The sequence below is a fragment of the Lytechinus variegatus genome, chromosome 2 (assembly GCF_018143015.1).
Source record: "Lytechinus variegatus isolate NC3 chromosome 2, Lvar_3.0, whole genome shotgun sequence".
NCBI lineage: Eukaryota > Metazoa > Echinodermata > Echinoidea > Temnopleuroida > Toxopneustidae > Lytechinus > Lytechinus variegatus.
The window spans coordinates 45,102,580-45,120,511 of NC_054741.1; the positions used below are offsets into that span (position 1 = coordinate 45,102,580).

The window sequence follows — 17,932 nt, forward strand, 5'->3', positions numbered from 1 at the left end:
CCATCATAACTTTGAAAGTATATTCGTCTAGTTCGTTAAACTTGGACATAAGAGTAATCAAGTATCCTGAGCATCCTGTGCGCATTTCAGGTCACATGACCAAGGTCAAAGGTCGATGAACTTTGGCAGAATTGGGGATATCTGTTGAATTACCATCACAACTGAAAGTTTATGGATCTGATTCATAAAACTTTGACATAAGAGTAATCAAGTATCACTGAACATCCTGTGCGAGTTTCAGGTCACATGATCAAGGTCAAAGGTCATGTTAGGTCAATGAACTTTGGCCATGTTGGGGTATTTGTTGAATTACCATCATATCTCTGTGTGTATTGGTCTAGTTCATAAAACGTGGACATAAGAGTAACCATGTATCACTGAACACCTTGTGCGAGTTATAGTAGTTGTCAAAGTCAGCACTGCTGCTATATTGAATCGCGTGATGCAGGTGAGACCGCCAGAGGCATTCCACTTGTTACATGATTCTCATTTGTTGTTATTTTTCTTTTAATACATGAGAACCAAAAAGGTTTCATGGAAGGCCGGTTTATTGGTGAAAATATTCGACTGTTAAATGATTTGATTTTGTATACAGATATGAACGATATCCCCGGTGTATTGCTTTTAATCGATTTTGAAAACGCTTTCGATTCTATTTCTCACAGCTTCATTATAAAAGTTTTTAGAAACTTCAAATTTGGCTCATCGATTATACAATGGTTAAATGTCTTTTATGAAAATATTTAATGTATTGTGGTAAATGGTCACCTCACTCCGAGATTTAGAATCGAAAGAGGTCGCCAGGGGGACCCATTATCTCCCTATATTTTCGTCTTGTGTGCAGAGATTTTTGTAATTTTATTTAGAAAAACAAGGTGTATTAATGGAATAAGGATATCTGAACAAAATTTGAAGTTGATTCATTATGCGGATGATACTTTACTCACGTTAAACGGTACTGCTTTGGAATTGAATATCGCATTACATTTTTTTTATGAATATGCTGCGATATCTCGATCAGAAATAAATATTCATAGGACACAAGTGATTTGGATAGGGCTAAACAAAAACAAAAGAGCTAAGATACTTATTGATTTTAATTTATTCAATTCAATTCAATTTATTAATAATTCATAAAATGCAAAGCAGAAATATACAATAAAATGTGTATGGGTATCACAACAAAAGCCTATGGCTTGCTAAACAGTGATCCCTTTACATACAAAATATACATTATGACATGGTAAATCAAGAACTTAAAGAACAATCAAATCTACAATGGGTCAATTACAAACAGACTACAAACAACAGACACACAAAAAAAACACACACACATTAATAAAAAATGTTTGTGAAGGTTTTGTAGAATCAATATGCAGATAAAATAATTTTTCTATATTTAGATTTAAAAGCATATTGTGAATGTTTATTTTTTATTTCAGATGTAAGAGCATTCCATAACTTACTACATTTAAAGATGATGGAGTTACGCTGTGTGAGATATATACGAAAATGTGGCAAGATAGCGTTATTCTTATTACGTGTATTAAATGAGTGCTTAAATTTACTGTTAATAATAAATAAATCATCTAAAATAGGAGGTAGTGAGCCATTAAAATGAGAAAACATAAAGATTGCCAATTTCAGGTTAATCAAATCAGAGAGCTTTAATGTATTTAAGTTTTTGAAAAGCGAAGTAGTATGAGCAAGGTAATGCGAGTTTGTGCACAGCCGAATTGCTTTCTTTTGCAAAACAAATAACCGATCAATGTTTTTTGAAGTAGTACCTGACCAAACTATTCCACAATAATTTAAATACGGCAAGATGAAGGCATTGTATAACATGAATAAGGTTTTTAAAGGTATGAAATGACGAATTTTGCGCATAATACCTATGTACATACTTATTTTCCCATGAATAATTATTAACATGCTCTGTCCAATTTAGTTTTTCGTCGATTGTTACACCTAAAAAGTTTATGCTGTGAACGTTTTCGATTTCAGTATTATCTATTTTAACTGTGAAGTTAGGGACAGAATGTTTTTTGAATGAACGGAATATTATGTATTTGGTTTTACCTATATTAATCATTAATTTATTTGCTTTAAGCCAATCTGCAATGGACAAAAGTTCACTATTAGCCAGTTCAATCAATTTTGATTCATTTTTATGTGACAATATGATATTGGTATCATCTGCATACAGTACAAATTTTAATATTTTAGAGGAATAGATAATATCATTAACATAAATTAAAAACAACAAAGGACCTAGTATACTTCCTTGCGGAACGCCGCATGTTATTGGCAAAATATTGGATTTGATATTATTAAAAAATGTAAACTGTTTGCGATCAGAAAGGTAATTTAGAAACCAGTTATATGCAACACCTCTGACGCCGTAATGCCTAAGCTTATAGAGTAGTATATTGTGGTCGAGTGAGTCAAAGGCTTTGCTAAGGTCAACAAAGATAGCCATGGGAATTTCTTTTGTGTCGAGAGAATGTATTATATGTTGTATAGTGTATACTAAAGCCTTTTCTGTAGAGTAGGACTGGCGGAAACCAAATTGTTCATGTATTAGAATGTTATTGTGCATTAAGTGGTTGTAAAGTCTTTTATAAACGACGCGCTCAAGGATCTAAGAGAATGTAGGCAATAGGGATATTGGGCGGTAATTATCGACGAGGTGCTTATTGTCTTTTTTATATACAGGGATAACTTTTGCTGTTTTAAAATCATCGGGTACAGTACCTGTTGAAATTGAAAGATTAAAAATGACAGTTAAAGGATGAGCTATACCATGAATTATTTTCTTTGTAAGTTTAGCATTTATATCATCATGACCACATGACATTGTATTCTTCATATCATGAACGATATTTATAATTTCAGATTCACTTGTAGGAAGTAGAAACAGTGAGTTGAAAGACTTATTATTAAGGTATTCATGAAAACTTTTACTTGATTTGTTTATCTTTTTTTATATAGTTGATCCGATACTTGAAAAATAAGAGTTAAACATGTTAGCCATTTCACTTTCATCATCAATACGTCTGTTATGACTATCAAGATATTGGGGTAGTTTCGAAGTAGTTTTACTTCCCATAATTTCTTTAATAATTTCCCAAGTCTTGGCTATATTCTTTAACATGGGTATTTGATGAATTCTTTAGATATCTAGGTGTTGATTTTTGAATGGATTTGCAGAAGATGGTACAGTATAATTACAACAAAAAATTATAGAAGTAAGGAGTCAAATGACATCATGGTTAAAAAGATATCTAACTGTGTTAGGAAGAGTAACTGTGGTTAAATCCTTGTTGGTTTCTAAGCTTAATTACCTCATTATGTCTCTTCTGAATCCTAGTGACAAAGTTTTAAAGGATTTAAATTCATTATTTTACAAATTCATATGGAGGAAAAACCAGACAAAGATTGTAGGATTCAAATGTCCCAAATATATTATGTAAACGGTGGGCCTAAAATGATAGACATATATTCACAATGTCAATCATTAAAGATTTCTTGGATTAGGAGAATTGTAAACGGATCTATTGATATAGCTACATTCTATGTTTTCTTAAGTCATCCTTGCCAAGACAACAAGATGTTCTTTTGTATATGACATTATACATGTATATGGGTAGTCACTACTTTCGAGAATTATCAAAACAGACCTGTAACTCTGGAGTGAAATGTTTTTTGCTTATAGTAACTTCCTAACCATCTGTTACAATAATCATGTTAATGTATCTTCACATCCTTTATGGAATAAAAACATCAAAATTGGCAATTTACCAATATATATGAAGAAATGTAGTGAAAGGGGTATTCGTTTCATTAATGATATTTTGGATGAAGGAGGGCATTATTTATCTTTCAAAGATTTTCAGGATCTTGATCATGTCCAATCAAATTTTCATTTTTATCATTCACTGTGTGTTGCTATCAATGAAGCCTACAAAAGGTCCACATTCAATAGAATCCCCCAACCATTAATTCCAGATGTGCTATCATTTATAATTAAACATAAAAAGGATGCTCGCATATCCATTCCATTATATTGAAACAACAAAAACAGAAAACAAAAGCTTTCTTAAATGGAAGTGCATATTTGATCTGAACGATAAAATGTGGGAATCTTATTGCACATTAGGTTTTCAGTGTACCATTAATGTAACATTGCGTTGGTTCAATATAAGGTTGTGCAATGTATATTATTTACTAATGGTTTGCTTTTCAAATTGAAATTAGTTTTCAGTAAACAAATGCACCTTCAGTCGAAAAGAAATCAAAACGGTTTTGCATCTATACCCAGAGTGCAGGCATGTTAATCACATTTGGAAAGAGTTAGAGGACTAAATTAGGACCAAAACCAGTGAGACAGTACGTTTTTCAGATGAAAATAAAGTATTCGGATTTATTGGAAAAAACAATTGTGCACTTAATTGTATTTTCATCATAGCAAGAAAAACTGTGTATGATTGTAAAATAAACAGTACAATTACTCTTTTCAGTATCATTAAATCCTCAATAATCAATTATTACCAAAAGGAGAAATACATTGCCCAACTTAATTTCAAACAACGCAGATTTGACAAAAGATGGTTTCGATTGAAAAATCTCTTTATTGTTTGACTTCCACATGTATTATTTTGTTATACTTGTCAGTTCATTGTATATATCAGTGATTGTATTATTCATTGTACTATGTATATATTGACTTTTGATTGCAAATAAAATTCCAATGGAGGGGAAAAAGATTCTTTCTTTAATTTGGTCAGACATTGTTTCACCAATATTTTACAATTATTGGCATTTTATAGTCAAGCAAATGCAAATGTTGTGAAAATTATTTTTTCCCTTTTATAATTGTACACAGTATAAAGAGCTATGACAGCCATTTTGAATGTCATAATACAGCATTTATCACACAAGATAGTATGCAAATGACAGTTTTATTACTAATTATGTTTTCAGACAGTAGTCAACTCGTATAGGTCACAATCACATGTAATAATAGTGATCTTGTTTTAAAATTATTTCCCCCCATTGATATTCTACATAATAAAGTATACAGGGGCTTATGGTGGCCATTATAAAATAAGAATTTTGTCAAATATCGTTTTTCCAACAAGTATTTCACTTCTGCACAACAACTACATGCATTTTTTAGTTTATGTGGGCAATTTTCTGATTTTCATGGGTAATTTGCATATTTTGGCGGCCAAATTGGACTTTGTCAATTTGTGGAAAATGCTCAAGTTTACAAGAGTGGCATCATTCAGATTCGGGATCAGCACCCTCGAATTGACAAGAAACCATCAAAAACATTGTACAGCAGTATATCTAAAAAAAAAACAATGTTCGACCCCTTCTCTATGGGGCCTATCCTGGACTAGATCTGAAAGAGGACACCTTCTTGCCTGATGGATTAATTGATATATTTTAATACACTTTCTTACAGATTTTCTATGGGGAAACACCAACAAATCCAATCTTGTCACTGTTAGACCTGAAAGCCTTTGCTGACATTGCTAAAACTGTTCCTGGTGCTATCAGCATGTGCGATTCTACATTTGCCAGTCCAATCCTACAAGATACTCTAGGAGCAGGCGTAGACATTGTCTTCCAGAGTTGGTGAGTATAATAAGGTGGTCTGTCTATGACAGGTCACCTTTTAATTTCGCCAGAATTGTATTTATTTATTTATTTATTTTTAGTACCAATGTTTGTCGACAAGATTTCTCAAAATCTGTTTCATCAATTTCTTGGAGTATCATGTCATGTATAAAGTCCATCATAGAGAAACCTAACTAAGCTTTTCAAGGTCATCAGGTCATGATTAGTCATCTAGGGGCCATTTTGTAGAATTCTTTATTTGATCGTATCAACGGATCATCAATAATTAATCATATTCGCAGCACATAAACTTTAGATCAAAGGTCATGTAGAGGTCATGACGCGCTCCTACGCATGTGTCAAAATTAAAAATATGTTCATAATCGATCATGACCATTTTGGGGTAGGGTCCAGGTAATTTTAAGCATTTCAACATTTTGCGCGTGCGCATTTTTTAGCATATCGGCATTACACATAATCATAAAATTGCTTTTTCTTCTGTGTGTATGCATTAATGATATAATTCTGATTAATTTGATATCTTGATTAGCCCTCTACGACCTTTCTTTAGGGAATGAGCACCCAAAAAAGTTAGCTGAGCGCGTGAACTATAGGCCATATATGGGCCAAACCATGCCTATGCGCATTGAAAATTCACTGTTGCTTTTCAAAACAAATGGGGACCCCAATTTTTTTTCATATTTCAATAGTGTGTGAATCATAGATATGATTTCATGTGTCATTTGACCCTCAGTTATATCATCACGTCATCAAAATGGCATCGGGAAACTCAAAATTTCCATATTGTGTGTTATGTGTCTATGCAAATATGTGATGCATCACGTGAAAATGAGATACATGTTAGGTTTTTTCAAATCCATTTTTGATAGTGATTATTGTTCCCTGTTTCATTATCTTCAATATGATATATAAGTTGACTCATAAGAGTAAATATAAGTGGAGACATTAGCCTTTGAATGTGAGAATAATTGGGCTCTTGAAAATCAAAATCAAGAGAAAAACACCTGCAAAATTTGACTTCTGTTTTGACTCCGCGTCCCCCCAAAAAAATCTAACTTGTCACCTCTATGCCCTTGCAACTGCTTGCCAAAAAAGGTGAAACGATTGACCAATGAGGAGGCTTCAACTGCTGCATTAAGAACAATAGTCAACTTGTAGGGTGCGCGATCGTGGCAATACAAGACAACGGGAGCCTGCACAAGTTACAGAATAGACGCCGCTTTTCCAATGGCGGCGTCGTCAACATTGGAATGTTAAACAAGGTTAAGTTTTTGAAATGTCATCATAACTTATATGTAGAAAGTATATGGTGGACCTAGTCCATGAAACTTGGACATAAGGGTAATCAAGTATTACTGAACATCCAGCCTGAGTTTCAGGTCACATGACCAAGGTTTAAAGTAATTTAGGGTCAACGAACTTAGGCCATGTTGGGGTAATCAATATCGAAATCTTAACGAAGGTTAAGTGTTTAGCTCATCCGGCCCAAAGTTCCAGATGAGCTTATGCAGTGGCAAGGAGTCTGTCCAAATTTCAAAATGCTTCTTCTTCGTCAATTCACCCAAAATGCTTCTACTCAGGGTGCTTCACAACGTTTTAGAAGCACTTACCCGGTCGGGCAAGTAAATTTTTAAATAATTGGAATATACTTGCCCAAACTTGCTCAAAAAATCCTCGAAAAAAACGTTTTACCTCTTCAAAAGAAAGTTTTGCGGTTTTATAAACCATTGACCTTTTTCTATCTTTTGACATGAACTGATCTACCGTGTTATTGCATTTCTTTGTCCAAAGTGATATTATCTTGCGGTTGTGTTGTCATTGGATCTAATGCTCTTTTATTTTCAACCAGACTTAAAATGAGACGAGTCGATGCAGGATGTTCAGTTCATATATACATCTATTAATTAAAGATGATAACTTGATGATAATCACAAAATACATGAGTGAGTCTGATGGTGAATATACTCTGAAGATGAAGATAATATAAATGCTGCAAACTGAGTAGTATACTTTTCTGTAGCTCTAAAATCCAATCTCTAATCTATCTGTTTGCTGGAACGGTCTCTAATACCCCATTCATAAACCAGTTATGCGGCTAATAGCAGCATAATTTGGTCGTAAATTCGGAGGAGGACCAGAGTTATCCGCATTATTTTGATGCTGCAATTATCCGCATAGTAGCAGCATCGGGACCAGATTTTGACTTTATGAATGCATTTCAAAAGTAATGCGGATAAATTTGCCATGTAGCGGTCACAAGGTCACCCTTTTCCAACGCAACCGCCTCGGAGGGGGTGTGTGCGGTTGCCATGACGATTATCCTCCTTTTTCAGGACGAGCGCTCGTAAAAATAGTGCGGATAATTTTTCGGAGTTTATGAACGCAATTTTTATTAAATTATCCGCATTACTCTTAGGTGGCTAATTGGAGGATAGGTTTATGAAAGGGGTATGTGGTAATCTGATTTAGGTTCAGAAGTGAACCCCTTTTATATTGGTTTGGTCTAGACTCTTTACTACCTAACAGGTGTTTGTTAGCCTTGGACACTTGACCAAAACAATCTGTATGTCATAACTTTACTCTGAATTGTGGGAGTTGACCTTTTAGGGAGAACATGAAATGAAGTGAAAAAGAAACCCATAAAATGAGAGTGTGTCACAAGTTTAGCTGGAAGAAGAATGAGTAATACTTTCTTAAGAAAGTTAGAGTTGGTAAACTTCCTGTAGAAGTATTGATTAAACTATTGAATACGTGAGATATGTCTTATCATCACATAACATCCCCCTTTGTTATAAAATGTGGCTTTCCCACATTTGTTAAAAAAATATTGAATGGTCCAATAGAGTTAATTAAATTTCATTTAAAACAAAATAAACATTGTAAAACTTTTTAATTTACTTTCTACTGAGTGTTTTCTAAACACTCCTACAGTAGCAATGATCGACCGATACTAAAGTGTATAAAAATGTATCAACTAAACCTAAAATAACATCATATACAATATACAAGATGTAAAATATTACACACAAAAAATAACTTTAGTCATATCACTTTTTAACCTAAATGAATAAAAAAAAATTCTATCCTATATTCAGATCATAATCATTGAAAGGTTTGAATATTAACTGATAAGAAAATGTTCTTATAAAACAATATGTTGTTATTACAAAGTACAATTACACTTTTTCGTCAATAAGATTTGGGCAATTTGAGATGTCTGAAAATAGTATCGATACATTATGATAAGTACAGCTAAGTATCACTCCACAATGAAATCATATACTGTAAATCAATCATTTTTCGAGCTGCAGGTGTTTTCATATCTTAGGGAGATGTGCAACTATTTCCACTTCTAATTCTGAAGTATATAAACAATAGTTTTATGCACTAACCAAATCATCCTACTCTGTATGAGTTTCACTCCAAATTTGCTCAGATAATGTCTTCAATCGGTCATTTCAAGTACTTTCAAATGTTACGATACTGCAACAAATAACAATCAAAATTTTATTTAAATTTCCTTTTTTTTATTACAGGAAATAATTATACATAAATAAAACAAATAATGATCTTACATAAATCTCTTGAAGTGTCCGATGTAAAATCCCGAAGTGATGATACTATATCCAAGTAATAATCCAAATGATAAAATCCCAGTTGACTGGCGAAAATTCACAATGATGGCGATGATGAAACTGATGTTGAAGTCCAATGAATAATAAGAGTCACTGCAACGAGTTGAAATGTCCGTGAAGACGATGTTGATGATGATTAACAGTCAATTTCAGCAATTCATGGGTTGAAACGTGTTCATTGAACAGGTTGATGATGTTGATGATCTCGATGAGAACTGATAATTTCTCTCTCAAGATAATTGCAAACAGTTCATTGATGGTGGGCAAATAGCTCCACACAATATACATATTCCAGGGGGAAATAAACTGCTTAGATCTGATCTGGTGAAGTGATCTCATATGATGTGATGTGATCTCCTGCTCTCATATGATGTGATGATCAAGTGATCTAATATGATGTGATGGTGTGATGATATCCTTAAAGAAACTGCAGCTTTATATATACCCATTACAGCTATCTTTCTAGAATTCACTATAATGGAAAGTTTTAGCATTGCTTTCCAAAAGAATATTCTTCCTCTTTCAGGAGCAGTCAAAATCCAGAAGACTCTTGAATGACCTCATTGAAATCAAGAGTGTCAATAACATAGCTAAGCCTATTGTTCCTAATCTCTATTCAGAAATAACAATACAACTCCTTGGCCTTTTAAATAGGCAAGGCCTACATAATAAAAAGACATCTGGAACGTTCTTACAAACATGCTGTGGAATGTACTTGATCATTCTAGGCTATTTTTAAAGAGGAAATAACTAATAGATTAATGTAACTGCTTTTTTACAATTCCTGTACAATTATTGTTATATATAACACAAACTTGATCTTTTTTCATGCTATACACAAAGCGGTGAAATACTCTAACATTTGAGCGCACAATGTAATTATGGTATTCCTTATACATCATTAGTGTAGTCCAGTATCATTCTCACTGGAAAAAATACTTTGCTTTACATGTTAACCATTTGACATGATATAGATTTGAATGAAATACATAAGTTATTGTTTGGTAATATCTCTTTTGATAATACCATAGTGTAATTTGACCTGAATTATAAACTCGAATGAAACATAAATCATAATGAGAGGATTAAATCAAACTTTTAACGCTTGTTAGCATTATTTTCATCAATGCATTAATATTTCCCCTAAAAATGGGAGATCACGCTTATTTCTCTTGTAAATTCTTCGACACCTTGATTTATGTTCGCTCTGAACATTTTGGATAATTACGCATTGACTATAACTGAATATATATAAGAGAACAAAATAGTACGAAAAGTGGTCTGACTTACCAGAGCCTTCAAAAATAATACCAGCAGTAAACTTAAAAAGCAAAAGAAATATTGAACATGAACATGAAACATCAATAGAAATAGAAATAAAAAGTGTCCACTGTCTGAACACAGTCTTGGCATTAACATGATTAAGATTGAAGTCATAATAGTTGAATTCACTCTCTCTGCCATCTCCATGTTCTACCAGTCTATTTATCGTCGTCGTAACCACTGTCGATGGTGGTGATATTAATAAAACATAGAGAGACAGACAGACAGATAGATTGATATAGAAAGATATATTCAAAGAGATAGATAGATAGATAATGTAGATGGAGACAGGCAGATAGATTGATAGATAGATAGACATATTCAAACAGATATATAGACAGAGAGAGAAAGATTGATTGATAGATATACAATTTATGTAGATAGACAGACATATGGATAGATAGATAGAGTGAGAGAGAGAGAGACATATTCAAACAGATAGATATATATTAGAGAGAAAGATATGTCATGTAGGTTGATATATAGACAGACAGATAGATAGATAGATAGATAGATATATAACTTAGATAGCGGATAGATAGACGGATATGATTAGATAGATAGCCAGACAGACATACGTATAGTAGATAGATAGATAGATAGATAGAGACAGGAAGATAGATGTATAGATAGATAAACATATTTAAACAGATTTATAGATCTATAGACATATAGATAGATGTACTGTACAATGTAAGTAGACAGACAGACAAACATACATATGGATAGAGTTAGAGAGAGAGAGACATATTCAAACAGATAGATATATATTAGACAGAGAGATAGATAGATTTGATTTGATTTATTTTCACATTCCAGTAAAAAAAGCATATACAAGTGTTATCATTTTTTTCTTAGCATAACATAATAAGCAAATGATATCCTTACTATAATTTGGCTAATCTTGTGTGTCCTTCCGTTTGTTTGACAAAGCTTTTCTCTATGGTTTTCCACTCAATCGAGCTGGAATTTTTTCTAAACATGGTTAAATTGTTCACAGATTGTCATGAGGGGGGTTGTTTGTGGTATTTTGGTCGCATTATTTAAAGTTTTTTTACAATTCGTAACTTTTTGGCATTCCTTTTCGCAGCCCTGAGTATAGCTTCGAAGTTCCCAGTCCCTTTTACCTCTCTCGGGTCAGTGAAATACAAGTGGTAACACTACACAAATGAGCTTATTGTGTGCAGATATTTTAGCTCCTTCACATCTAAAACCTTTTCTCTCTCTATCTCGCTCTTTTGTATTCTTTAATTTCTCTATCTCTCTCTTCATCTCTGATTTTCCCACTGTCTCTCACATTCATTTTCCCAACTGTCTCTCTCATTTTCCCCACTCTCTGTCTCTCTTATTCATTTTTCCCACTGTCTGTCTATCTCTCATTCATTTTCCCCATGTGGGTCTCTTTCATTTTCCCCTCTGTCTCTCTGTCATTCATTTTCCCCTCTGTCTCTAATTTTTCCCATTCTCTGTCTCTCATTTTCCTCACTGTTTGTCTGACTCATTTTTCCCACCACTGTTTCTGTCTCACTCATTTTATCACCCCCCCCCTTCTCTCACTCTCACTCTTTTCGACATCCTGCCATACTTATATATGATTGAGCAACCTTTAATTTAAAAAGTACAAACAACCGCAGTCTAATGTACATTACATTGTAAGGTACATGTGCAATGTACTTACATATTTATTTCTGACCCAATACATGTAATCATAACATTTCTATATCACAATAATTGCCTCTTGACTGCTTACTGAATACACAGTGTTCTAATACATTTTCCATTTTATAGTTAGATTTGGATTTCACTCTGTAATGATTATTGAAGTTCTTCCTCCAGTTCAACCCAAGATGCTTATCTTAATTGAACCTCCTATCTATATTGAAAGAGAAGTCTGCTATAATAATAATACATAACATTTTTAAGGAGCTTACTACTGTTGTTTCTAAGCGCACTGTGTTCTGTTTATGGTTTGTACTTGGGTTTAAAAAAAAAAAAAGTGGCAGGGGATAATGAAACAGGTAATACAACTATTGTAATAATCAAAACTCAAAACTGGTGTGCACCTCCAATTGACCGACCTACAACTGTGAATCATCTGTTAAACAGGTAGGTTTTGAGTAGGGTTTTGAACTGATTCACTGACTTGGCATTATGAATGTAAGATGGTAGCTTATTCCAAAGGGAAGGGGCAATTGAAGAAAAAGCGCAGTCACCATATTTTGTAGAGGTTCGAGGTCCAGGAGTTAACTGCATTGTAGACGAAGAATGAAGAGGTCTTGAGGAGGTACTAGAACGTAAGGAAATGAGATCTGTAAGATATTTTGGGGCTTGGCCATTGAGAATTTTGTAGGTGAGAAGGAGAACTTTGAAAGAGATACGGTGATGTATGGGGAGCCAATGAAGAGAACGCAGAAGTGGAGTTATGTGCTCGGATTTCCTACTGAGAGAGACTAATCTAGCAGCAGAGTTTTGAACCCGTTGTAGTGGAACAAGGTATGTATGAGGGAGGTAAGAAAATATTGAGTTACAGTAATCTAGGTGACAGGAAACAAATGCATGTGTTAGTTTAGCAGTTGTGGGTCGGTCAAGTAATTTCCTAATCCTTCCAATTTTAAAAATACCATATGACGCAGACCTGCAAATTTGCTTGATATGATCTTGAAGTGTAAGATTGTTGTCAATCATTACTATCATTGCTATGAATCAGTTGTCTAAATATATTTCATCAATAAACTGCTTGGCTTTCGGTGTGAATAGGCAGTCTAGCTGTACATACAAGAATGTCACCCCCTCCCCCCCACACACTTTGATAAAGGAAAATGACTCCTACCCCCTGTGCTGCCACTGGTAATTGCTGCTAGTAATTAATAACTTTTGCTTATATACAATCTAAATGGAATATATTTATATCTGATAATTTTTTTATTTTTTTTGTTAATAAATAGCAGAAAAAAATTAAAGATATACCGGTATGTCATGTAGATAAATAGATAGATTTATAACATAAACAGCGGATAGATAGACAGATATGATTAGATAGATGTAATATCAAAGAAATAATCATAATCTGTTTTATTTTGCAAAACTGAGATATGGCTCAAGAAATTGAGGAATGTAGAATCTAGTTTTGAGAAAAGTCATGTCCCATAGAGATTACACGCAAAATGAGTAAAAATGACATGCCTTTATTTTTTGCAATTTTTCAGGATGATCCGTTTATCAAAAAGAAAAATAAAGGCAATAATTCAGAAAGAGTAGGACCGAAGCTACAACATATCCAAAATTGGATGAAAATTGACTAATATTCACGTTAGAGTTAGAGCCAAATTTGCATTATTGTAATGATGTCATAACAACAGAAATTGCCAAAGGGTGAGAAGAAAGAACCCGTCACATCCTTAATATACACACTCTCAACCAAACATGAGATATTCCACATTACATGTTGCATTAATTACATTTTTATAACCTTAAAATGAACTTTAATTGTCCTGGGAAAGTTTTAAATGCTTAGTGATTCATATATGTGCATTTAAATTAATTTGATATCAAACATGATTTGGAATGTTTATTCCGCTACATATTTAAGAGGAATGTAAGAAAGCTGGTGTGGTCTATGACGTCTCAAAAACAAAATTCCTCAAGATGCCAATGTAGCACCAGTCAGATTCCTGATATGCACACCCTCAGCTTAACCTTAACTTGTTTGTATTTAAAACATGATACATGTATGTTCCACATTGTATGTATGTATTCCATTTGCAAGGCAATTTGACCTTTTATGACCTTAAGTGACATTTAACTGACCTTTGCATGATTTAAATGTCCAGTGATCCATACATTTACATTTGATTTTTTATTAGCTTTAATTTCATATCAAAGATGACATTTTTATTCCTTAACCCTAAATAGACTGGGCTATTTCGACGCCAAAGAAGACTGGGAGGGGGCTGATTCAGCCCCCCCTTATGATCTCGGCCGTCGATCATGCGATCGCGACGAAAATTGGCACACGCGTTACCTATGGCATTATCTACAAAACTATAACATCAAATTCTGCAAAAATCTCAGGCCTCATTAATTATGCTAATTTATGCGTAAAATCATATTTTGCTCTAATTAATAAAATAATGCCCCTGAAATGCTAATTTTTGCTTCACATACTCTAGATAGGCACCTGATTAAATTTATTTTAACTCTTTAAGCGCCATTGGCAGCTATTTGTGCCCATAGGCCATTAGTGCCGGTGGCAGCTATTTGTGCCCAAGTAACTTTTTTTTGTTTAACCGATTTTACAGCCAGAAAATCCACACCATATTCTGTGTTTTTTATGTTGTTATACCGGCAAGGAATTCACAATTCATTTTATCATATAAAAAATAGTGGTTTACATAGACATTTTTTGAGTAAAATTGTATTTTTGCATCATTATTTTGAAGAGTTGATTTTAGATATTGCCGCGATCTGAATCAAGATTTCCCCTATAGAAACGTGTGATATAATGGTTGTGTGTAGCATTACACGTACTTCTATGGGCAGAGCAAAGGCGAGTGTGCGAAGGCATTCAGCTCGGAATTGACCAATGACAGAGCGGTACGATGTTCCTCACCCAGCACTAGTCGCCCATTCGCTATTGTTACATGAATATTCATGAGCTATCGATCGGGTCTTTTGCAGGCCGGTATGGTAGTATTCTTGTGTCGAGGCTTTTTTTGTGCCTGCAAATGTGCACGGTTTGGGGGAGATTTTTTTTTTTTTTGGGGGGGGAGATTTTATACTTTGTTTTCTTGCATTCTCACAAAATTGTTCTCGTTATGAATATATGAGTAAAAAAGGCTGTCATTTCCAACTCTTGTCGCACTGCAATCATCACACTCATTGTTTATTCATTTATTATTGTTATTATTATTATCATTATTAGTATGACTATTATCATTATCATTATTATCATTATTGTTGTTTTAATTATTATTATCATTTTCGATATTCTCCTCCTTCACCTTATTCTTATTATCATTAAAGGGATGGTCCGGGCTGAAAGTATTTATAGTTTTATAAATAGGGCAGGATTCACTGAGCAAAATACCGAAAAATTCATCAAAACCGGATAACAAATAACAAAGTTATTGAATTTTAAAAGTCAATGCGGCAGGGGCGAAATAAAAAGTATGATGTGTGTGATCTTTTATTTACAAAATTCTGTGAATGTCATGCATTTTCCGCAATGCGTTTTTTTTTTATTCTTCCTCATTTGTTTTATTAGCTAGAAATAATTCATATTAATCAATGTATCATTTCTTCCGATGATCCGCTTTCTTTTGATTTTCCCTTTTTGCCAGCAAATAGATGATGGGTAAATACCCCTACACGCTGAGCTCATATGTCAAATCTGATATCATATACTACTAAATGAAAAAAATGAATCAAGCAAATTTGATAACAACACCAAATTACGAACCAAGTTTGGTGGAAAAATAAACATCAAATTTGCATCGGTTACGGAAAGAAACCTAAATACTATTTTGATCATCAACAAAATATATGTTGTCAATGTGGCAAGGGCGAAATAAAAAATATGATGGGTGTAAGGAAGATAAAAAAACAAAAGATAAATGTGAGTGAGTGAATCAAACGAGTAAACGCACTTTTCATGACCTTTTATATACAAAATTCAGTGAATGTCATGTATTTTCTGTAATGCGTTTTTTTATTCTTCCTCATTTGTTTTATTAGCAAGAAATAATTTATATCAATCAATGTATCATTTCTTCCAACGATACGCTTTCTTTTGTTTCTCCTTTTTTGCCAGCAAAAAGATAATGGGTATATATCCCTACACGCTGAGCTCATATGGCAAATCTGGTAGCATAAACTGGATTACTACTAAATGAAAAAAAAATAATATATCAATCAAATTTGATAATTGAAAATGTTAAATGTACTAACATATCGAGTATGTTGATTGTGCATAAGTCCTACCGCATGAATAAAATAATGACAATGCACGTTATAAAGAAGTTTAGTGGTGTCACTTATATATAATTTGAACAGCAAATGATGTCCATTTCATTTTTTTTCAGGAAAGGGGAAGTAAAATTAATCCTTACCAGATTAATATTTTCAATGACGGGGTAATTATCGATATCACAAATAAGAGGTGTAGTAAACATAATTTCTGATATTGTCGAAAGCATTATCTTACTTTTCCGATAGATGATCCATTACAAACATATTATTTGAATAAACAAAGGTTCAACAAATTATAAAGATCTAAATTTCTACAAATTGTTAGTAATTTCTACCTTCACACCCCATCGCTTCGTTATTTCTTTTTCCTCTTTTATCTTTCAATTTTCTGTATGTTTGATTTGTCAAGGATTATGTAGCCTATACATTTCTTCAATCTTAAATTTCATCTTTATCATTTATTTCTAAATATGCAAAGTAGGCTTCAGCTACAAGTTGATTTATTTATTTTTAACTATTTGTTTTTCTTTATGCTTTTGATAAGTGGAAGTAACGATGCCAGTGTTTGTGCTGGTGGTCGTGGTGGTGGAGGTGTGCTGTTTCCCCCTTGATTTCTTGTTATCATTCTCGACATTATCCATGGCATCTTTACCATCATCCCTATCATCATCATTATTTTAGATTACAGGAAATTTGACGCATATTGTTGATGCTAAATGTCTTAAAGTCGAAACAAATATTTGAATAAAAATTATGTATTTTAATGGCAATAAGTCAATGGAAGGTGTTGGGGAAAGAGACAGAGGAATTTTAATCTTGATCTCAACGGAGAGAAAAGCTATTGTTCGTATCGGAACCTTTGAAAGTATTCAATTGTCAAATCAAAAGACGCGCACGTGGCCCGATTTCTATAAACATCCTGTGCTAAATTGCTTTCCTCGATAATAGGTCAGGAGGGAGCGCGGATTAGACATTCCTCATGAAAGGGAGTCTGGGCATCTATTGTTTATGACTTGGTGGCATGAACAATAAAATGTAGTCGCTATCAGACAGGTGGATACTTTGGTCGAACATTATTCTTTTTAATGCCGAAACAGATATAATGAATATTTCACCCCATCATGAAATGTCCACAGAGTGAATTTTACCTGTTATATTTATCGTTCTTTCACTGTTCAGCTACGATTTTATATCAAATAGTGATCCCATTGGGCTTCCTGGCATATCGACGAAGACCGTTGCCTTTTTTTCAAACCGCTTGCTATGTATGCTCGCTCGCTGAATGAAATGAAGCCTAAAGTTTGAAAATAATCAATTATTCAAAGGCAAAATATGCAATGAGGCCCTTTTCTTGTCTCAGA

General features: G+C 33.4%; 1 protein-coding gene across 1 annotated transcript in view; it reads left to right on the forward strand.

Moving 5' to 3' along the window:
• Positions 1-17,932, forward strand: part of LOC121408137 (probable cystathionine gamma-synthase) — a 66,784-nt gene that overhangs the window by 20,701 nt on the left and 28,151 nt on the right. The window contains exon 4 of the mRNA XM_041599462.1: positions 5,471-5,643. Within this exon, the coding sequence (XP_041455396.1) occupies positions 5,471-5,643 (173 nt within the window). The remainder of the gene's footprint in view (positions 1-5,470; positions 5,644-17,932) is intronic.